Below are 24,585 nucleotides of genomic sequence, written 5' to 3' on the forward strand. Positions count from 1 at the left end.
TGTGTGAGCCTTGCCTTGGGACCCTTGAGCTCCCTCTGAACTTGGACGCATAAGGGCTGGCCCTTCCACACTGCACTCATTTCTGTCTGGTTATGCAGACCTGGGTGTAAGCACTGCCCGGGGTCCCTTGAGACCCTTAGGGAACTTTGACACACCCAGGTATGAGAAAAGCTTTGAACGTCATGGGCATTTGAAGTGATTAATTTATAACTCAGATAGGAAGTCAAGATCAGGCTTCTTTTGGTTGTAATTTCTTATTTCTGCACTTCTTTTGTAATTTAAGTATTTGGTCTGTAATAATTTTTAACAAACATTGGGGTTGGCTGGTAAAAAGGGATGGGGCAATTACGCATGTTTTAAGGGTAGATAACATGCCTATAGGATCTGTTTAATAAATTCTGCATGTTTTACTTCCACACTTAGATCATATGCCTATCGGATCTGTTTAATAAATTTTGCATGTTTTACTTCCACACTTAGACAGCATGCCTATAGGACTTGTTTAATTAGTTCTGCATGTTTTACTTCCACACGTAGACATCATGCCTATAAGGTTAAAATCAGCTATGAAATTAGATGTCATGCCTGTAAGATTAAAATCAATATCTTTATAGAAATTATGCCTATAGGAATTTCGTTGTGGTCAAGTAAACCATGCCTACTCCACTTCATGATCAATTAGATACCATGCCTATAAGATTAAAATCAGCTATAATAGAGAGCATGCCTATAGGACCTAAAACCAGTTTAGTAAAAAAAAATCAGTTTGACTCGTACTGTTCTGAATCAGTTTAAACAACCTACTCCTTTTAGCAATACGGTTTAGAAAGCATGCCTATAGGATCCAAATTGCTCGTTTAGAATTGTTTACTGTTTTACTAGACTCCTAATCATACAATAGATATCATGCTCCTAGGACATCACTACTACGCCTAGGCAAGCCTTAAGTAATAATAATGATAAAATTTAATCCGCCTCTGTTTAATTAGCAACTGCTACAACTAGCAGGCAGGACTGATTCGAACTTCTTATCTGAGCTACATAATAAATGTGGTTCTGACTCAAATCCCCTACCTTAGGATTTTTAAAATTTAGACTTTAGCTATGTTTGAGTCGTGCTATTTATATGTATTATTTGCGGAGGATTGTATGAGCCTTCTAATTGCTTACATGTTTCCCCTTTGAATGTAGTCCTACGTGTTTTTGTATGTCGCCTTAGCCTTTTTACCTTTAAACCTAAGAGTCGGCCTAGATCCTCCCTCTTATAAGAATAGTAGTCCTGAAATTCCTTCGGGAATGATAGGAATGGGATGGGTAATAGCACGCAATTGAGTTCGAGACCAATCCGCGCTTTAAATACCTTTACGGGGTGGGAAGGGTAGATATGGGTATGATGACCGGTGCGCTAATACCACGTGTAGCCCCTCTTTTGAGGAGTGATTACCGGGTATTGCATTGATGTGATCCATATTACAAACAAACCTAGGACCCCCTTTACATTCATCAGCATGCTTAGTTATAACTCTTTCAAAACTTTGTTTTATTTAATCATTTTCAAACACTTGTGTATATAAAATCCCCTCTTATTTGAGCCTTGTTTGTTTATTTATTAATTGCACAAATTCACAAAGAACTATCTGGCCGGGAACCACACTAGTGGATCCTGAGGGATGCCTAACACCTTCCCCTTGGGATAATTTCAAGCCCTTACCCTATCTCTGGTTATCAAACGTAGTTGTAGTTGAACCCTATAGGTGCCCTAACGCACCTTAAAATCGTTAGGTGGTGACTCTTCAAAATTGCAAAACCCCTTTCCCAAAAGGAAAGAGTTGTCCCAACCAAAATGTCATAAACCCGATTCCACGAAGGACAAAGGGGTGCGACACACCCCCAAAACTACCATGTCCTTGAGGCCTCTTAGCCTCCCTCTCCTCGCGCTCCTGGCGATGAACTGACTCAATCTCTCGAGTAATATCCACAACCTCCTCGAATGTAGCACCTGACGCCCTCTCCCTGGTCATGAGAACCCGAAGCTGGTAAGTAAGGCCATCAACAAACTTCCTGATCCTCTCTCTCTCGGTAGCAACCAGCCAAATAGCATGTCGAGCCAACTCCGAGATCCTCATCTCATATTGGGTAACTGTCATCTCCCCCTGCCGTAGCTGCTCAAACTGCCTCCACAACTCCTCCCTGCGGGACTGTGGGACATACTTCTCCAGAAATAGGGCGGAGAACTACTTCCAAGTCAGAGGTGCCGAACCAATAGGCCTACGCCTCTCAAATGCCTCCCACCAAGTGAAGGCAGCTCCGGTAAACTGGAAGATCGTAAATGCAACCCCGCTGGTCTCCAGAATACCTGCAGTGCGAAGAATCCACTGACATACCTCTAAGAAACCCTGGGCATCCTCGCCCTCTGCACCACTGAAAGTAGGAGGCTGGAGTCTGCCAAACCTCTCCAATCTACGCTGCTCATCGTCCGGCATAACAGGAGCCACATAACCCTGAGCAGATGCCACCGGCTGGACTAGTGGTGCCTCCGGTGTCTGCACTCCCTGAACCACCGGATTGGGTGTACGGGCGGCGGGAGTCTGAGAGCCTCCCCCTGCCTGAAAAGTAGCTGCGGCATTAGAAACCGCGACCGCCTGAGCAAGGCTAGTGCATACTGTCAATATCTGAGCCACAGTCTCCTGAAGACCCGGAATCACAATGGGCACAGCTGGTGCCTGAGCTGGTGCTGCTGGAGCGTCCACCACTGGGACCTGACCCTGAACTGGGGCGACTAGCGGGTCTGTAGGTTCTGTCCCAGCTGCTGCGGGGGCTATACCTCTGCCCCTACCACGTCCTCGGCCACTTCCTCGGCCTCTAGTGGCTCCCGTTGGTGGTACTGGTGGCCGTCCATCCTGACCGGTAGCGCGTGTCGTCACCATCTGTGAGAGAATAGAATAACAGAAGTTTAATACTCGAATCAACAAATTTGCATGGCAAGAATTTCAAGAATATGGAATTTTCCTAAAGGTTCTGCAGCCTTTCGAGGATAAATACAGACGTCTCAGTACCGATCCGCGAGACACTACTAAACCTGCTCATGACTCGTGAGACCTATGTAACCTAGGCTCTGATGCCAACTTATCACGACCCTAAACCCAAACCCGATCGTGATGGCGCCTCTCGTGAAGACAAGGCCAGCCGACACACTTCCAATTCACTTAAAGCAGTTAAAAATAATAAACCTAGGTCTTTAATAGAAATAAATCCCAAAAATAACATTATAAGTTGCGGAAATAAAACCAACACAGCCCGACATCGGGGTGTCACCAGTCATGAGAATCTAAAACAATACTAACAGTCTGAAGTCTACTCAAATACTACATAACTGAATCAAAAGAAAACTGAAATAGAGGGAGAATGCACTGGCTGCGAATCGCCAAGCAGCTACCTAGTAAATCTCCGAAGACCTGCTGGAACTATCAACCCTCAGGAGCAGGACCTGTAGCGCCCGAATCTGCACACAGGGGTACAGGGAGTAAAGTGAGTACTCCAACTCAATGAGTAATAAAATTAAATAAAGACTGAGTAATATAAAACCACGTAAGGCACAATAATTAAGCTATAAGAGGCCTAACAAAATCAGTGAATATAAATAAGCAGTGAAAATCTCATAACACCTTTTTAACAGTCAAACAATATTTATATATATGAAAATGCATCAAGAAAAGGTAAACACGTAATAAATGGCCCTCGGGCACAGTAACCACAAAATCGGCCCCTCGGGCAATATCACAGAACAATACCAGCCCCTCGAGCTATATCTCATATCACAATGGGTACCCACGCTCACTGGGGGTGTACAGAATTCGGGAGGGGCCCCTTACAGCCCAAGCGCATAATCAAGCCATCTCGTGGCATCATAAACAGGCTCTCGGCCTCATATAAATCTCAAGCCACCTCGTGGCGTACAAATCTCAGGCCCTCGGCCTCATTATCATAATCAATGTATCACTGCTGCGGCGTGCAGCCCGACCCAAATGTATCCTCACAACACAGGCCCTCGGCCTTACTCAGTCAGAATCTCATAAGCCCCTCGGGCCATAGTAAAATACGAAGCTCAGATCAAATACCTTTGAAAATATCATTTAATGTGTTTAAAACAGAATAATACAACTGAGTCTTTAAAATAGTAAAATATAGTATGACTGAGCACCAGTATGAAATCAACCAGTGAGGGAAAATATCATTTAAAAATCCCCTAAGGGTTCAAACAGCTGGCACGAAGCCCACATATGGCATTTAGCCCAAAATATAATAATATTAAACAATTAACTATCAAATACGCAGTAAAATAATCATTCGGGATGGACTAAGTCACAATCCCCAACGGTGCTCTACCCCATGCTCGTCATCTAGCGTGTAAGTCACCTCAACATAGTCGTACGCTGTGAAATTCCGGGGTTTCATACCCTCAGGACAGCAATTAAAATCATTACTCACCTCAATCCGGCCCAAAATCTAGCTTGCAATGCCTTTGCCCTTCGAAACGACTTCTGAATGCTCTAAATCTACCAAGTTCAGATTTTTATCATTAAATTATGCTAAACGAATGAATTCCAATTGAAAAATATCGATTTTAAGCACAAAACCCGAAATCAGTCAAAACCCGACCCCCGGGCCTGCGTCCTGGAACTGGACAAACTTTATACCAAAATGTTCTTCATCATCTCACGAGTCCGTACATATAAAGAACTCAAAAATCGGAGTTCGTTTGACCCCTCAAATCATCCCTAGAAGGTCTCATAATCTCAAGCCCTAACTCCACCTTTTTCTACTGATTTTCATGAATTAAACACTGATATTTTGTTCCTTAATCACAAATAATCGAGTTTTAGGGTCCAAAATCCTTACCTCAATGACGAACAATGATTTTCTCTCTTCAAAATCGCCTCAAAGCTCTTTTTCTCGTTCAAAAAATGGTGTAAAAGGGTTCAAAGTCGCGGAACAAGTCTTTAAAACATTCTGCCGAGCTATTAAAATTCCTTCATCGCGATCGCCGGACAACCTTCGCGATCGCGAAGCACAAATACTCAGCTCCCAAAAATTACTCTATGCGAACGCGTGAATACCATGCGAACGCGATGCTCAGACCTTTTTACACTACGCGATCGCGGACCAACTACCGCGTTCGCAAAGAACAATCTCCAAGTCAACACTCCTGGTCCACTTACTCTACGCGAACGCGACCTTCACTACGCGTTCGTGATCAACAACTTCCTCGCCTCTATGCGATCACAACCCAACCTCCGCGAATGCGAAGAACAACTGGACCTCCCCCTCTAAACCTTCTACGCGATCGCGGGAGCCCCTACGCGATCGCGAAGAGAAATCTTCTACAACAGCTGAACCAGCAATTTCTGCAACTCCAAACTTCATGAAATGGTCCGGTTGACCATCCGAAACTCACTCGAGGTCCCCGGGACCTCAACCAAAAGCACAAACATATTCCATAACCTTATTCAAACTTGTACCAATCTTCAAAACACCTCAAACAACATCAAAATCACGAAAACTCATCAAATTCAAGCCTAAGGTTGTAAATTCTTCCGCATTCCGCTTTTGATCAGAAACCCAACAAAACCATGTCCAAATGACCTGAAATTTTGCACACACATCCCAAATGACATAACAAAGCTACTGCAGCTTCCGAAATTCCATTTCGACCCCTATATCAAAATCTCACCTATCAACCGGAAAACGCCAAAAACTCAATTTCGCCAATTCAAGCCTAAATCTACTCCAGACCTCCAAAACACATTCCGATCACACTCTTAAGTCCCAAATCATCTCCCGAAGCTATTCGAATCATCGGAACTCACAACCGAGCCCTCTAATGCATAAGTCAACACCGGTTGACTTTTCTAACTTAAGCCTTCTTAAAAGAGACTAAGTGTCTCAAACCTTCTCAAAACCTTTCCGAACCCGAGCCAACCAACTCGATCACATTTAAAACCAATAATTAAGGGAAATAGAAGCAGAAATGGGGAAAACGGAGCGGTAACTCATGAGACGACCGGCCGGATCGTCACATCTGCACATTCCCTTCCTTTCCCCAAATGCATCCTTGAACCTCGCGAAAAATCACTTCCAGGAAGCATTATTCTCTGAATCTATTATGGAATATGCGAGTGGTAGGATACTACCTAATAAATTGAATCTCATATATATATATATATATATATATATATATATATATATATATATATATACATACATAATTATTCTTATTTTTACCTGCTGGATCTTGTGCGGATGTTATCAATAATTTTCCTCTGTATGTCCATTTAAGAAAGGTTCCATCTACAACAACAACCGATTTGCAATACTACCATCCTTTTATAGACAGATATAGTGCAACGAAAGCATACATGAACATGCCCTCCTTTGTTTTTTTTTAAACTTACCACCGACATAGGATTTGTAAGAACCAGCATATAATAGTAGCTTGGCAGCTTTTCATATGATTCACTTGGGTTCCCTCTCAGTAGTTAAACCGCATATTCCTTCGATCTCTATGCTTGCATATATGTCATTTGAAGACCATACCGCTTGTTCATGTCTCCAATTATGTCATTAGGAGTGTATATTATTTTTGGGTCTTTATACTTGTCTATCAGAAGACTACCGATGAGTTTTGTAGTAGCTTGACATTATGCATAAGATCTGTCTTTCAGCGAGCATATCGTAGTTTGCTGAAATTTCTGACCTTGAAAAGTTTTGATGTTTTATGGATTGAAGATTTAAAACACCAATGGCAGTTGTTGTTGATGCATACTAGGCAGTACCTACGACAAGGATATGAACGTTTCCATCAATAAACAGAGCGACATGAAATACAACGGTATATAGTGATACACACTGCCATCCACAATACAAGATGAAAAATACAACGACTATACAATACTACACGATGACAACCACAATTTAAAAGTGTACAGCAACAAACTTACAAGCAGCAACTTATTTTCTGCATAATTATGCTTCTAACATCAACTACGATATACATTGATATACATATTTATATAATAAATATTTTGATACCTGCTTTCACTTGATCTATGCACCTTAAACTGGAATTTTTCCTTTACTGCCAAGTGCTTCATGACTTTGACTATCGTAGCCCTGTCTTTATAGATTTGATCTTCTTCTACATCTATGTGTTGAGGGTCAGTTATTATTGTATTTTCATCAGTTTGTGTATCCTGCCAGTCTTCTCCATCCCCAAACTCAATCATATTAATTGTATTGCCATTGTACCTCTCCTGTATAACAGAGCTTTCTGCACATTCTGAGGAAATCACAGCAGAATTTGAATTGTAGCAGATCATGTCCATATCCTTTTCACTCGATGTTATACAAAGGGGATACATTGTGAATTTCGAGCTTTTTTTTCAGCTCAAGATATACACATACACCCATATGATTATGTATCACTATTGGTGGAGAACCGTTTTGGATAGTGTATTTGATTTCAATAACATTCAATGAAGTATCTATCATAAGTTGTTTCGAAATAACGTCTACAAAATTTTCAAAACTTATATTTGGAGTAACTATTACAGCATCGGCATTGTAATCCACAAAACTGTTGTCAACATTCCATCGACCACCATATTGAATGAAAATTGGTAAATTTGCCATTGAAGTAGCTGAAATTAGGTCAAAACTCACTAATTTCTTGATTGATTTTGATTGTAGTTCGTAGTTCCTTCATGAAAGTTGTATCTACAGAGAAATCACGAAAGGACATTGTTGCTTCTACAGTGAAGTTGATCAATTTTTGAGTGAAATTCGGAGCTCCTTTTGAGAATTTTTTGGGAGAGAAGGTCGTGATTTACAGAATGTAGGTCTCTTTGAATTTGATGCGCTTAAAAACAGGAAAGAAAGATTTTTAGCGTGATTCTTGGATAGAAGAATCCTTCTTTGCGTGTATCTCTAATGTTCGGCTGCTTTTGGTAAGTGTCTAATTTTGGGCTAGAAGTTGGTAAGTTTGAGTGAATTGGACATTTCCGTACTTTATCCGAAATTGTAATTGAAAATTATCTCAAAAAATTTATTAATCATATGGCTTTAAATAGTCAAATAAACATAATAGTAGACTCCTCTTATAACTAAAGTATTAGACTCTTACTATAATTTAAAATATTAATATTCTGATAAATTAAATATTAAACCTCCTAAAATAGACAACTAGTTATTCTAGAAAATAGTAGCAGTTACAGATGTAAAATTCAACACTCCTCCTTGCTTCTGTTGTTGTAATCTAAACAAGTTAATCCTCCTCAATTCCCGTTTCTGCTATTAGTGCTTGTGAATGCATATTTTTAAACTTGCACACTTTTGTAATATGACATGTTTTCTTTTTACAGTATTTGCGATGCATATAATCGACTTTTTTTTGTTGGTATTTTAAAGGCATAAGATATACCCTACATAAATTTATCTTGTCTGAAGGCCCATCTTTGCTCTTGTGCTTGAAGAGCACTTGTTAATTCTGCAATAGATATGATAGAGAGATCTTTAGATTCTTTTAGAGAAGAAATTTTGGACTCGAATCTCTCTGGAATTGTCACAAGAATTTCTTCAACTATTCTATCATCTCTGAAATCCTCGCTAAGCAACTTAATTTAATTGACAATTGAAGAATTCTATCAGAATACTTGACGATGGTCTCATCCTCTTGCATCTTAAGAGATACAAAATCTGATTTTGTTTACTTTGTTCACTTCCTTGATACTCCTATTTGAGTTTTCCAAACTTCTTCCGTTGTCTCACATAGAATAATTTTACAGAAGATTGAATCTACAACTGAATTTTGAGTTATAGTTTTGGTTTTGTATTTTTTGGTTTTCTCTTCTAAAATTAAATGAGCTTTGATTTAGCAAAGGTAGGGTTCGGAGGGTACAACTTTTCATAGATCATAAGCTTAAGATGAGATTGCATCTTCAGTGACCAAATATGATAGTTTTCAACCATTGAAGGTTTGTGGGGCATTCAAAAAGAGATTGCAGCTTTTCATGGTTGAAAATAAGGTTAAAAATTGATATGGGTTAAAAGTAGGTATGGGTTAAATGTATGTATGAGTTGAAAATGGTTTTAAAAATAATTGAAATTGATTTTTTCCCCAGCGAATTCACAGATCCATCAAGCTTAATGGAGGCTCTAATACCATTGCTATGATTTGGTTGAAAATATATAAGCAGCAAGAAGGTTGACAGTATGATTGAAAATATATTTCTTAAATTTTATTAATCATAGAGTTTCAAATAGCCAAATAAAAAAAAAAATAGTGAACTCCTTCTACAACTGAATTACTAGACTCTTTCTACAATTAAAATATTATAAATTATATTAAATCAAATGTTAGACTCCTCCTAAAACTATACAATTAATTATTCTAGAAAGCAGTAAGAGTAATAAATACGAAATCTAACAATGTGGGGAATATTGATTTATCCATTTTGACCCATGGTTACATGGATTTTGATGTATGCATATTTTATCCAAATTAACTATATTAGCTAGGGAAATTATCAGGTATGTCCATTTATAAGTAGCTCATTACAAAAATTGGCCAATTGATAAAATATTACTAATATTAGCCAAATTAGCCAATTAGCTATTTGTAGCAAAAAAATATCAAATTTTTGCTTTGTTTTGAGTGGGTGTTATTAGAATAGATTGGGCACAACTTAAGGAGCTTGAATCTCAGTTTTGGGATGATTTGGTGAAGTTTTGAGGTGGTTTGAATGGAAAATTCGAAGTAAAAGCTGAACATGAAAAAAAAATGATATGTGTATCGCACTGTGTATCATTTGTGTATCACATATGTATCATATTTGTATCAATTGTGTATGACATGTATATCCATGTATACCTGTATGTGTGATACATGCGTGATACATGTTTGATACATGTGTTGCAGAAGACTTTTTTGAACTCAATTTAATTACGAATTTTGATACAAAACCAGGCCAAATCACCTCCAATCTTCCTCAAATTTTGTATATTGACTTATCTATATATTTTCAATGAATTTCAACTATACCCACTGAAAAAGTTTCTTTTTTGTTTAGATTTTTGGAATATTGTATAGATTTTTATATTTCATCACCTTATTTGCTACCCCGTCCATGAGATTTCCTTTCCGTCTTGTATCTAATGTTGCTAATCACGCTTAAAAATATGGAAGGTGATTTTTGCATGTGATTCTTTGAGAGAAAGAACCTTATTATTTGATTTTTCAATTTTTGTTGGCTAGTTTTGGTAAGTCTATGACTAATGGCTAGAAGTTGGTAAGTTGAGATTTATTTGGGACATTTGTGTAAGTTTTCCTATTAGCTATCCAGCCCATTTCTAAATAGATGAATTCCGCGGATACACGGATATTTTATCTATTTTGCCAGCATTAAATTGAGGCGGACCGATCTTTTATATGTCTATCATAGTTTAAGTCCAACATACCATTTTCTTTTCCTCCTATAACCTTTTCTACTAGTTTCGTTTCTTCATGGATGAAAGCTTGAAAGATAATCTTGTACTCACAATTTATGACTAAATAGGTAACCAGTGCAGATGGGGAGAAATTTAAAAATAGTCAAATTTACAAGTGGTCATTCAAAAATAGCCACAGGTTTAAAAGTAATCGAAATTTAGCCACTTTTCATGCAAAGATAAATCTGAACGAAAATACTGTTCAAAATCCGGAAAAATACTCCAGTATATTATACTGGAACTTTCCCCGTGTTGGAGTTCCAGCATAATATGTTGGAAGTTCATATACAGGTGCATCGATCTCCAGTATATTATGCTGGAACTTTCCGTGTTGCAACAAAATAGTGGCTATTTTTCAATAACTTTGCAAATGCTGGCTAGTTTTGAATGACAAATCTGAAAACTGGCTAGCCCGTGTTATTTTTACGTGCAGATGTATTGGATATTGGGTCGCTCATGTAGACTAACTTGACCCGATTAGGAGGAGAAAAAAGGACAATAAAATAAAATAAACTGAATACGCGTAACTTCTCTTGCAATTATCCGAAGTTACATTAAAAGATATAGCAAAAGATGAAAATTCTCCTTCTCCTTTTCAAAAAACACACAAACAATAGGCATTTAATTCGTGGATAATAACTTTGTTTCCTAGCAAAACAAAATTTAACTTGGGGCAACTTTTTCGATGGTGAGTTCAACAGTATTTACTGTGTTATAAAGGTACACAATTCATTATCCTCGACTCGCTATTTAATCTAACAAGATGAAATTTAAAATCTTTTGTGCACTTGGGACAACATTAAGAAGAAGAAATAAGTGGTGAACACAAATAATATTGAAACAAAAGAGCAAACTTTAGTAAGATGTTAAAGCAAATAAAAATGAAGAATCAAGAAAAGAAAAATTGGTACTATTGAATCATTAAACTCTCGAGCATTATTGTAATAGCAAATAGTAGCTGTGTTAACTGCCTTGCCCAACTTCCACCCACCCATCATTGTTGGAGTTTGTTACAAAAGATAATAACACATTCATTCTCTTCACTACCAATAATAAAAGCCCCATCTAATTCCTTTATTGCTTCATGTAATTGAAAGCTCTCTCTCCTTCTTTCTCTTATCTATATACAGCTGGTACTTGTGGAAATTGGGTCATTTGATAATGAAGGAATTAATATCACAAACAACTTTTTGCGGATATAGCCTATTTCAATTCTTTCAACCGGATGAATGAATGTGTATGTGAAAAGCTATTAAAATTTCAAAAAAAAAAAAGGACAACCCGTGCATAATGCATTCTGAATTCATGCAGGATCCGAGGAAGAGCGCACTCTAAGGGGTGTGATGTAGACACTCTACCCTGATACAAGCATTCGTGGCTGCTTCCACGGCTCGAACTCTTGATCTATAAGTCACACAGAGACAACTTTACCCTTGTTCCAAGATTCCCCTTCAAGTCTCAAGAAGTGTTAAAATTTTGAATCCATAATTTCAAAAGTATAATATTCCGGTGTTAAGAACATTAAAGATTGAACTAATCTAATATAATTCTTAATCCGCCTCTAAACAAGAAGACCCTTTTGACAACAATAATAAGCAATTTTAAAGACGCATCTAGATTGAAATCTTGCCAAATAACCCCACCATTAGAGTAAACACGTAATTAATGACCAAAAAAGCCATATCTTTAGCCTAGAACTGAACCTCATAGACATACTCATTAAGCAAATGTGTATTAAAAATGACAGAAACTATCATCAATAAAACTCTCACACACAATTATATATAATATAATATCTTTACTTCACAAGTAATAACAAAAAACAATTATAGTTGTAACACTAATTCTAAGGGACAAATCCAACCAAGTAGAAAAAAACTTACCTGGAAGTAGCTCTCCCTTAAATTTTAATCCAAAAAATAAAACCTACACATAACCTCTTCATTTAGACAATCAAACAGAATTAATGCCAAAAATATCTAATACTTATAATTCAGATCCTCCAACTCTTTTTTTCTTTTTTTTTCTTTATAGAAAGTGAAATAATTTGAAGTTGGATTTAGAGATGACATCCAAAGCAATTACAAGTTCTGGGAGTGAAAGAACAGAAACCAAAAGGCCTATGTGGTATATTGCAGTTGATAGCATAGCAACAAGGAGAAGGCACACAATAGCCCTTAGCTCCACCACAACAAGTGCAGATTGCACAAATCTTGAAGCTCCCAAGCTTCCTTCTTGTCTCATTTAACATCACCATCATCTTCTCCTCAATTATTGGTACCATCTCCGGCTCTTCCCCTTTTGCCTACAATTAATGGTTCAGAATGAGCGTGATCATATTATATACATAAATTTAAAAAATTTCCTCGCGAATTTATACATAGTTCAAACCAAAAGCAATACTGCAGTACTTGAGTAGTTGTATAAGTAATATTAAAAAATGGCAGCCTGGTATCCTAAACTCTCATTATGTACGGGGTCCGAGGAATCACCGGATCATAAGGGTCTATTGTACGCAGTCTTACCCTGTATTTCTACAAGAGACTGTTTTCACGGCTATAACCCATGACCTCCTGGTCACATGACAATAACTTTACCAGTTACGTCAAGGTTCCTTTCGTAGAAGTAATATTGGAAAGCAAAAACAACAACTACAAAGATTGTACAAGAATTGACAGGGAATAGTGAAAGAACTCACGTGGGAATTTGAGGCTCCAAAACTTGTAATTAACATAAGGAATATAAGGAGGAAGAGAACCCCACAAGTAGAAGACATCTTTTCTTTCCTTTGTACAAACAAGAATGCCCTTTGTGCTGTTTGCTAACAAATAGATAGAGAAGAATTTTTTGGAAAAAATGGAGTGAGAAAGCAACTATGATTGTGCTTTTGATATCTATACAGAGAGGGCATTATGTATATTAGAATCAGTTTCTCATTAAAAAGGTGGTTTAGAAGGAAGATGGAAGTGGGGAATCACTTAATGGTGTTGAACTGTCAAGAAGTTATTAACTTTGGAAGTATTTTGAAAGTGGTTTGGGCAGTGCATAGCAAACGTATCGACGGGGTTGAATTGAAATTTTTTTGTACGAAATTTATATTGTGTAAATAAAATTAAAATAAATTATATAAAGTTCAGAAGATAAAAGTAGCAGAGATGAGAATGTTGAGATGGATGTGCGGGCATACTAAGAGCGATTTGAATAGTAATAAGGATATTCGGAACGAGGTGGGAGTGGCCTCCGTGGTGGATAAGATGCGGGAAGTGAGGCTTGAAAGTGGGGAGAAAGGGGGGGGGGGGGGGGTGGGGAAGGGAGGGAGGTGGTGAACTGTCGATTATTCTTTTTTGTAACCTAAGTAGTTGACTAGTTTACCAATTAGTCGACTCAAAATAAAGGCAGAGTCTAAATGAAAGCAGAAATAAAAATGAGGAATTAAAGACACACAGATTTTTATACTGGTTGGGATTCAATGTGAATCCTACTTCCAGTCCCCTTGGGTTGCAAGGATGTTCTTTTTCAAGTATTGAAGTTCCTTGATACAGGAGAGTTGGTGTTGTTATACCAACAATTTCGTCACTATGTTACTTCATTTCTCGCTTCTCAATACAATGCCTCACCAGTGATTTTTCTCTCTTTCTTCTCTCCCTAGTTACACAGTAGATCTAGAATAGGCTACAATGCTTGTTTGTAGTAGAAGAAAAAGATTGATAGTGATTCGATCAAAGTATATGATTCTTCCTTGACAGACTTCATTATATACTTGAGCTTGGCTTGATGTATCTTTGGCAGACTGTTGAGAGAATTGCGATCACAAGAGAATTGATCCTTGGAATTAAATCTGTTATGATTTATTCCAAGAATAAGTATGTGTCACGACCAAATTCCCGCCCGTCGTGATGGCGCCTCTCGTGAAGACAAGGCCAGCCCCAGAACAATCAACACTGTTTTCGACAATTTCTTAGCATAATAGGTTTAAACCATAGATACTGATTAATTACAAGTACGGAAATAAACGTAACATAACGGGGAAAACCATCCCAAAATCAGCCCGATGATCGGGGTGTCACAAGTCACGAGCTACTACAGAGTTGATAAAAATACTACAAGTCTGGAAACATAGTCTGAAGATGAATAAAATATGCAGAAGATAAGGAAGAACGTGGCTGTGGACGTCGACAGCTACCTCGTCTCTCCTAGTCCGCCTGGTCTGGAAGGAAATCAGCGCTCAGGTACGAACACAGCTGTGCCTGTCTCTGCACAAATGGTGCAGGAAGTAATGTGAGTACTCCGACCCAGTGAGTAATAAAATTAAATAACGACTGAGAACATAAAATCCCACAAGGGCACAAATAATGCTATCTCAAGCAGCAACATCAGATAAACAGTAGAAGCCAGTGAAATATAGGAAGAAAAATCTTTTTAAAAACAATCAATAAAACAAGTATGCTCAAGTATGGTCAGCCATTGTTACCTGACCGGTCAGCCATTGTTACCTGACCAAAAGCGTATTACAGTGCCATTGTTACCACTGGTCAGTCATTGTTACCTGATTGGTCAATCATTGTTACCTGACCAAACACGTATAACAGTGTCATTGTTACCACTGTTCAATATTTAATCACTCTAGATGGGTACCCGCGCTCACTGTGGGTGTACAGACTCCGGAGGGGCTCCTACAGCCCAAGTGCTATCAACAAGGCCTAAAAGCCTGAACATATCAATACGAGGCCTGAAAGCCTTCTCACAATACACTCGAGGCCTGAAAGCCTCCTCACAATGCACTCGAGGCCTGAAAGCCTCCTCACATCACTCAGCATATCCTCACATATGGCCCTCGGCCTCAATCAGTCCAAAAATAATCATAAGCCCCTCGGGCAATAGTAAAGAAACAATAATGCTCAGCTCAACAGTAGTTCAAATATCAGTTAGGACTCAAGGTTTGAGTAAAAATATAGCTGAGTTTATGAGACAGTGTAAATCACATGGACTAAGTTCAAATAATATCTCAAACCGTGAGAAAAACAGTGATGATAGTTCATAAAGAGTTCAAACAGTCGGCAATAAGCCCCAAATATGGCAATAAGCCCAAATCATAGTGAAAACAACAAGTCATTGCTAATACGCGGTAAAATATCATCCGGACTGGACCAAGTCACAGTCCCCAATAGTAAATGACCCCGCGCTCGTCATGGAGCGCGTGTCTCATCTCAACATAGCACCAAGTTGTGCAAGTCCGGGGTTCTCAAACCCTCAGAACATCATTTAAAATCATTACTCACCTCTAGCCGGCCAAACGTCTAGCTCGCTATGCCTTTTCCCCTCGAAACGACCTCCTCGCGCGTTGAATCTGATCAAAACCACAAGGAATACATCACAATAGGCAAATGGGTCATAACCCAATTGAAAAGACTCGAAAAATATCAAAAATCACGAAGTTGGCAAAACCCGAGCCCCGGGCCCACTTCTCAAAAAATTACGAAATTCACATCACCGGATTCCTCGTCTCGCCACGAGTCTATACATATCAAATTCATCAAAATCGGAGTTCAAATGCCTCTTCAAATTCCAATTTTACTCTCCAAAAACCAAGCCCTAGTTCTTCCAATTTTTACCCAAGTTTCTAAGAATTAAAGGTTGATTCTTCAATAAAATGATGTTTCTAAGTCACGAGACTTACCTCCAATCAATTCCCGACAAAATCCTCTTCAAACTCTACCAAAAAGCTCTCAAGGTGGTTCAAAAATGGTGGAAAATGGCTAACCTTCGCGGAACAAAATGATTTAAAAGCCCTACTGACCATCAGTTATTTACTCTATGCGAACGCGGTCAAACCTCCGCATTCGCGATGAAGAAAATTACCTTGACAAAAAATTACTCTACGCGAACGCGGTACCCAACCCGCGATCGCGATGCTCCAGGTCTTATAACTTCGCGAACTTGTCCTACTCCACGCGAACGCGTTTCACAAACCACTCCTCTTACGCGAACGCGGTCAGCCCCTCGCGAACGCATTGAACAACTTAGGCAGGGCCCCTGGCCCCTTCTACGTGAACGCGATGACACCCACGAGAACGCGATACACTGGCAACCCATCTCTCCGCGAACGCGTTCTACCCCTGCGAACGCGATGACCAAATCAGGGCTGCACCTGCTGTGAATTTTCTGCAGCAAAACTTAAGTCCAAACTTCCTGTTAAATCATCCGAAATCACCCCGAGGCCCCCCGGGACCTTGACCAAAAACACCAACCTACCCCAAAATATCATACGAACTTGTTCCAATCATAAAAACACGTCCAACAACACAAAAATCATGAATTCACCACAGATTCAAGCCTAAGTTTATCAAATTCTTCCGAAACTCACGTTCGATCAAAAACCCAACCAAACGACGTCCAAATGACCTGAAATTTTAGCCGCACATCCAAAATCACCTAACGAAGCTACTGCAACTCTCGGAATTCCATTCCGACCCCCGGATCGAAATCTCACCTACCAACCGGAATTCGCCAAAATTCAACCTTCGCCAATTCAAGCCTAATTCAACACCGGACCTCCAAATTCAATTCCGATCGCACTCCTAAGTCACAAATCATCCCCCGAAGCTAACCAAATCACCAGAATTCACATCCGAGCCCTCTAACTATATAGTCAACTTTCGGTTGACTTTTCCAAAACAAGCTTCCTTCTAAGAGGCTAAGTGCCTCATTTCCAACTAAAACCAATCCAGTTCTACCCGATCACCTCAAATACCGATACTGAAACGTAGAGAAACAAAATATGGGGGAAACGGGGCGGTAACTCACGTGACGACGGGCCGGGTCATCACAGTATGGAGCTTCCATAGATGGTCCATGACTGCCAGTTTTTTTCTTCTTCAAAAGACGATCCCCTAATGAGGAGGGAGATGGTGAATTGTCGATTATTCTTTTTTGTAACCTAAGTAGTTGACTAGTTTACCAAATAGTTGATTCAAAATAAAGGCAGATTCTAAATGAAAGCAGAAATAAAAATGAGGAATTAAAGACACACGGACTTTTATACTGGTTGGGATTCAATGTGAATCCTACTTCCAGTCCCCTTAGGTTGCAAGGATGTTCTTTTTCAAGTATTGAAGTTACTTGATACAGGAGAGTTGGTGTTGTTATACACCAACAATTTCGTCACTATGTTACTTCTTTTCTCGTAGATCTAGAATAGGCTACAATGCTTGTTTGTAGTAGAAGAAAAAGATTGATAGTGATTTGATCAAAGTATATGATTCTTCCTTGACAGACTTCATTATATACTTGACCTTGGCTTGATGTATCTTTGGCAAACCGTTGAGAGAATTGCGATCACAAGAGAATTGATCCTTGGAATTAAATCTGTTATGATTTATTCCAAGAATAAGTACGGATTTTCCATAGATGGTCCATGACTGCCAGTCTTTTTCTTCTTCAAAAGACGACCCCCTTGGGAGGAGGGAGGTGGTGAATTGTCGATTATTCTTTTTTGTAACCTAAGTAGTTGACTAGTTTACCAATTAGTCAACTGAAAATAAAGGCAGAGTCTAAATGAAAGCAGAAATAAAAATGAGAAATTAAAGACACACAGATTTTTATACTGGTTGGGATTCAATGTAAATCCTACTTCCAGTCCCCTTGGGTTGCAAGGATGTTCTTTTTCAAGTATTGAAGTTCCTTGATATAGGAGAGTTGGTGTTGTTATACACCAACAATTTCGTCACTATGTTACTTCTTTTCTCGCTTCTCAATACAATGCCTCACCAGTGATTTTCTCTCTTTCTTCTCTCCCTAGTTACACAATAGATCTAGAATAGGCTACAATGCTTGTTTGTAGTAGAACAAAAAGATTGATAGTGATTCGATCAAAGTATATGTTTCTTCCTTGACAGACTTCATTATATACTTGAGCTTGGCTTGATGTATCTTTGGCAGACCGTTGAGAGATTTGCGATCCCAAGAGAATGGATCCTTGGAATTAAATCTGTTATGATTTATTCCAAGAATAAGTACGGAGCTTCCATAGATGGTCCATGACTGCCAGTCTTTTTCTTCTTCAAAAGACGATCCCCTATAATTGATCCTTAAGTTGTTCCTTGATCCATGGGATTGACAGTTGTCTTCTTTCGACACGTATCTTCAGCAATCAGGGCAGGCGTAATTTTAGTTCAGATTTTTGTAAATCTTGGTCCTTCTTTCTTTATACCAATTATCTTGGTTATCATATTGCTTAAATATTGAACCTTCTTTACTTGCTTCCATTGACAGATCATTACCTTGATTCTTTTACTCCTTCCTTTCTTATCTTCGTCCATACATCATTGATATATTTTCTCGCTTCCTTCTTTACATCTCACATGATCTCACACATAATAATATGTTATTTTTCATCATTGAAATCTACATCTAATAATCTCCTCTTTTGATGATGAAAAATAACATATAAAAGCAGTTTACTTCACTATTGTAGTTGACTCCCCCTCGGCAAGACTCCACTTCAACAGCCTCGGCAAAATAGAACATTCGACTCCCCCTCAACCAAAAATTGCTACTACTTGTCTACCTGTACTGTAATCTCATTTCTCCTCTTTTTGGCATTAGCAAAAAGGGAATATGCACACATAGAACAGCAACAAAACACGGCAGACAGAAGTATTGCAAGCAAACTAGGCAATCATAAGTGCAGTGATAGGTGATAGGAATGCACCAGTCCAACAAAACAAAACAAAAATAGAGTAAAAAATATCCAATGACTGGTGAATCAGTCCAAACAACAAAAAAATTATCTGAAACATCCACCCATACACAACTAACGACGCAAGAAGTAAGTGAGTGTTTCAAATAGCCTCCTTCAGATGATCAAAGCTAGCATTTACTGAAATAGACACCCCATCGATTATGTCATGCACCTCCTTGAAGGATTTGACTACATTTTCTGCTAACTTGAGAATGTTGACCCTTATCTTTGATACATTGAACCCTGTCTCCTTGGAGATGGCATGAATATCCCCAATGGTTGATTGAGTTGAAGCAAGAAGGTCTTTGATGATGGTCAGCTTGTTGTCAATGGCAGTCAATTTCTCCACAAGTTTAGGATTACTCACACCAGGATGGGAACCAGAAGCTTTGACCTTTGATTCAGTTTGAACAGTCATGATTTCTCCTTCTTGCTTCTTCACCCAGGTACCCTTAACACATACCCCATACTGGCAACAGTTCTCGAGTTGTAAGATTGGGTGAGAGAGATAAAGGGGTAATTGGGAATAGAGATGTTATAGGTTCTAGGAGATGAGTGATAACCATACCATAAGGTAAACTAGTGGGGTCATCAGCACTTTCAACTAAAAAGCTTATGAACCAGGAGGACAGTTTAATTTTAATCTTGGTCATTAGACAGTAAACAAGAAAAGTATCTCGTTAAGAGAAAGTGGATAATGAACCAGTGCGAGGGAGAAGGGTTGTTGCTACAATGTAAGCGAGAACCCGAGTTTCAAAACTAACATCACTGGACCTAACTGGTTAGGAAGGGAATCAGAGGGAGATTCGTCTATGCAACGCTTTGATTGGTCAAAGGTAATTTCAAAATCTTCAAGCTAGGTATTTTTGAAAAGCATGGGAAAACCATAATACTTATACTGAAAAATTGACTCAAACAGGGCACAATCTAGAACAATGCGCTTTCCTAGAACTAAAGATTCTAACTTATTAGGCTTGTTAGAATGGAGATTAGCATAAAACATTCTCACTAGGGATTCATAGACTTCAGGAGGCGGAAGAGAGAGGAAATTTGACCAACCTTGGAATTCGAAATGCTCTTTTACTTTACAGTTGAGGGCTTTTATGTCATTCAGATCGATAACTCTGCCATGGGCAATGGGCTTCTCTTTGAGGATTATGAAGGAGTCTATATTTGGAGTATCCCAGAAATTAAAGTCTGACTCTAGAGAGCTTGAGAGGTCTATTTTGGATTTCTTAAGGGTAAAAGATTCTGGAGGATCTTCCATGGGTCACTTTCCATTGGACTTCTTTTTCATTCGGTGAGTATGGTCAGACGGCTCTGCCTGAGAGGAGGCAAACCCTTCAGAATGATCGGAACCTAAGTCTACGTGTTCTGGGGGTTGAGAAGAGGGTTTTCCCTAGAACGGGTACTTTTTCTGGTGGAGGCAGAGAGAGTTTTTGAGTGTTTTGCCATTGAAGAATTTTTGGAGAAGGGTTTCTGAGCGATAGGACCGGTGAATAAGAGGAGTGATTGAGAGGGTTAAAAAAAGGAGATTTGACTATTGAGTACAGAAAAGGAAAAGGCGTCAGTGAAAGGACATGATGATTGATTTCCTTCCTAGAGAGTTGTGACTAATGGAAAAAGAGATGGAAAATGGAGGCACACAATTAATGAACTCTTACACACAAAAGAAAACATTAGCCATATAAAGAATGTAAATTAACACATAAGTCCTAATTTTTTAGATTAAGCGAAACAATGCCAAGTAATTATTTCAAAGTGCATAATATATCCTCAAGCAAGTGCTTTGTAAAAATGTCTGCTAATTGATCAATAGTGCTAACAAATGGCAATTCTATATCTCCCTTAATGACATGATCTGATGGAGTGATGCTCAATATCTATATGCTTAGCTCTAGAATGATGCACATAATTCTTTGAAAGGCATATAGCACTAGAATTGTCACAGCATATTTGAATAGGTCTAAAAGACAATTCATAATCACCTAGTTGATGAGACATCCAAAGTAATTGTGCACAACACTGTCCAATGGCAATATACTCAGCCTCGGTTGTGGATAGTGCAACTGAGCCTTATTTCTTGCTATTCAAGGATATTAATGCCTTTCCCGGTAATTGAGATGTTCCGCTGGTGCTTTTCCTATCTTCTTTATTACCTGCAAGATCAACATCTGAAAAACTTTCAAGCTTAAAATTGTTAGATCGTGGGTACCATAGTCCATATGAAATAGTTCTGATAAGGTAATGAATTATCCTATTTACTGCTGTCAGATGCGATTCCTTAGGAGCTGACTGAAACCCAGCATATTTACACACACTGAACATGATATCTGGTCGACTAGCAGTTAAATAATGTAAAGAGCCAATCATCCTACGATATTTTATTTCATCCACTGAATTTCCCTTCTTGTCTTTGACAAGACTTGTTGATGGACTCATTGGTGTACCAATTGCTTTAGCATTACTCATGCCAAATTTTTGAATCAATTCCTTTGTGTACTTAGTCTGACAAATAAAAGTTCCCTCCTCAGATTATTGAATTTGAAATCTAAGGAAAAATGTGAGTTCTCCCACCATACTCATTAGAACTCACTTTGCATGAGATTAGAATATTCCTTGCACAAGATAGAGTTCGCACTTCCAAAAGTAATATCATCAACATATAATTGGATAATGAGATTACCTTTAGATGATCTTTTGATAAACAACGTAGTATCTACTTTACCTCTTGTGAAACCATGACCAATTAGGAATGAACTAAGCCTTTCGTACCAGGCTCGAGGAGCTTGTTTGAGTCCATACAGGGCTTTAGTCAACTTATACACATGGTAGGAAAATTTCAAAACCAGGAGGTTGTTTTACATATACCTCCTCATCAATAAAGACATTTAAGAAAGCACTTTTAACATTCAATTGAAAGAGTTAAAACCTTTAAAGGATTCATATGAAAGAAGAATACGTATTGATTCTAACGATGCTACCGGAGCAAAGGTTTCATCATAGTCGACTCCTTCCTGCTATGAATAACCTTAAGCTACTAATTTGGCCTTGTTTCGGACTACCTTTCCATCCTCATTCAATTTGTTTCTGAACACCCATTTGGTTCCAACAACAGTAGCATTTGCTGGCTTAGGTAACAATTCCCATACTTGATTCTTATCGAATTGATCGAGTTCATCTTGCATAGCTTGTACCCAGCTGGAGTCTTTTAAGGCTTCATCAACTTTCTTTGGTTTGATTTGAGAAATACGTGCAATATTTGCCTTCTTCTTGAGAGCTCCCCTAGTTTTCATTCTTTCGTTTGGATCCCCTATGATAAACTTTTGAGGATATTCTGGTTCGCTTCTTCATTTATTTGGTCGCGTTCCAGCTACAGGAGTAGTTGAATCTTTTTGTGGTTCAGTACGGTTGCTAACAGGTTCACTAGTCAACTCTGTGACTATGTTTTTATTCTCAATCGACTTTTATGACTTGTTTATATGTGATGCTTCTTGACTAACATCTTCATCACCTAAAATGATTCCTTTCTCGGTTGTAGTGTTATTGTCATCAAATATAACATGCACTAATTCTTCTACAGATAAAGTACATTTGTTATAAATACTAAAGGATCTACTATTAATAGAATAACCGAGAAAAATACCTTCACCACTCCTTGGATCAAACTTCCCAAGGTTATCCTTACCATTGTTGTGGATAAAATATTTACTCCCAAACGGATGGAAGCAGCCTATATTAGGCCTTTTGACATTCCATAATTCATATGGTGTCTTCTTCAAAATAAGTCTTATGAGATATCTGTTGAGGATATGACATATTGTGCTTATTGCTTCTTCCCAAAAATGATTTGTAATGAATGTTCTAATATCATTGTTCTGGCCACGTCTTGCAGAGTTCTATTCTTGCGTTCAACTACCCCATTCTATTGGGGTGATCTTGTGGCTAAGAAATTATGATTGTATCCTTGATCGTTGCAGAATTCTTCAAAGGCTCTGCTTTCAAATTCTCTTCCATGGTCTGTAACGACCCGGCCGGTCGTTTTGAGAAATTAAGCTCCATTCGGTGGCTTAAGGTCTGGAACAGCTTCATAATATGAGTATCGACTTACGTGCACGGTTGAATTCAATTAACGGATTCAGAGTCAAATTGGAAGAAGGAATCTAGTTTTGGAAGCTTAAGCGATGAGAATTTGACTGAAATTTTGACATTTGAGTAAACGGCCTCGGATTGGGTTTTGGGTGATCTCAACAGCTTCATATGGTGATTTTGGACTTAGGCGCATGCTTGGATTCAGATTTGGAGGTCCGTAGGGTAATTTGAGACATTCGGCGAAAAGTTGGAAACGTTGAAGTTTGGAAAACGGAGAAGATTGACCCATAGTTGACTTTTGTGTTATCGGGGTCGGAATGAAATTTTGAGAGTTGGAACAGCTCCGTCTTATCATTTGGGACTTGTCTGCAAAATTTGGCACCATTCCGGGTTGGTTTGACTGGTTTCGGCACGAGTTTTCAAAGTTGGAAGATTTGGAAGTTCATAGTTTGATTCATAGCGCGATTTGTATTTCCGGTATTGTTTGATGTGATTTGAGACCTCGAGTGAGTCCGGTTTAGGTTATGGAACTTGTTTGTGTGTTTAGACGGGGTTTCGGGGGCCTCGGGTGTATTCCGGACGAGTTCCGGATGTTTTGCATGGTTTTGAGCATGTCTGATTTATGGTGTTTTCACACCTGCGACCTTGGAGCGCAGGTACGGCTCCGCTTCTGCATGAGCCTGATCGCATATGTGATCTTTGAGGCCTGGAAGCTAGCTCACTTCTGCGAGTGCTGGAATGCAGGTGCGTAACCGCTTCTGCGGTTGACGCATCGCATCTGCCAAGGAGCCCCGCTTCTGCGCTCCTGATATCGCTTCTGTGGTGCCGCTGATGCGGCTAATTGTCCACAGATGCGGACCTAGGCCTATAAGTGAAGTTCGCAAATGCGAACGTCTGCCCGCAAATGCGATAGCGCAGATGCGCTTAAGTATCCGCAGATGCGGAAATGCTGGGCAGAATCCTTTATATCGAGGGTTTGACCATTTTCTTCATATTTTGAGTTTTGGACTTCGATTTTGGGAGCTTCTCGGGGTTTTTCAAGCAAATCGATTGGGTAAATGTTCTTCACCTAGAATCTAACCTATTCCGTGATTTTGTCTTCATTTTTATCATTTAATTTGTGTTTTGGGTTGAGGAAAATGTTGGTTTTTGAAGAAAATTTCTAAAATGAAAAATTATGATTTGAGGGATCAAATGGTATCGGAATCGGA

General features: G+C 38.8%; 1 protein-coding gene and 1 long non-coding RNA gene across 2 annotated transcripts; both read right to left on the reverse strand.

The window, feature by feature from the left end:
- Nucleotides 1-12,298: 12,298 nt before the first annotated feature.
- Nucleotides 12,299-13,553, reverse strand: LOC109213656. Its single transcript, XR_002066050.1, has 2 exons — nt 13,241-13,553; nt 12,299-12,847 (listed from the first exon to the last, which is right to left on the reverse strand). It is a non-coding gene; the product is annotated as an uncharacterized LOC109213656 (long non-coding RNA).
- Nucleotides 13,554-21,381: 7,828 nt separating this feature from the next.
- On the reverse strand, nt 21,382-22,578 carry LOC109213653. Its single transcript, XM_019377473.1, has 3 exons — nt 22,348-22,578; nt 21,548-21,790; nt 21,382-21,441 (listed from the first exon to the last, which is right to left on the reverse strand). Exons 1-3 carry the CDS (start codon nt 22,576-22,578, stop codon nt 21,382-21,384), a joined length of 534 nt encoding a protein of 177 aa, XP_019233018.1.
- Between the last annotated feature and the right edge of the window lie 2,007 nt (nt 22,579-24,585).

The sequence above is a fragment of the Nicotiana attenuata genome, unplaced genomic scaffold (assembly GCF_001879085.1).
Source record: "Nicotiana attenuata strain UT unplaced genomic scaffold, NIATTr2, whole genome shotgun sequence".
NCBI lineage: Eukaryota > Viridiplantae > Streptophyta > Magnoliopsida > Solanales > Solanaceae > Nicotiana > Nicotiana attenuata.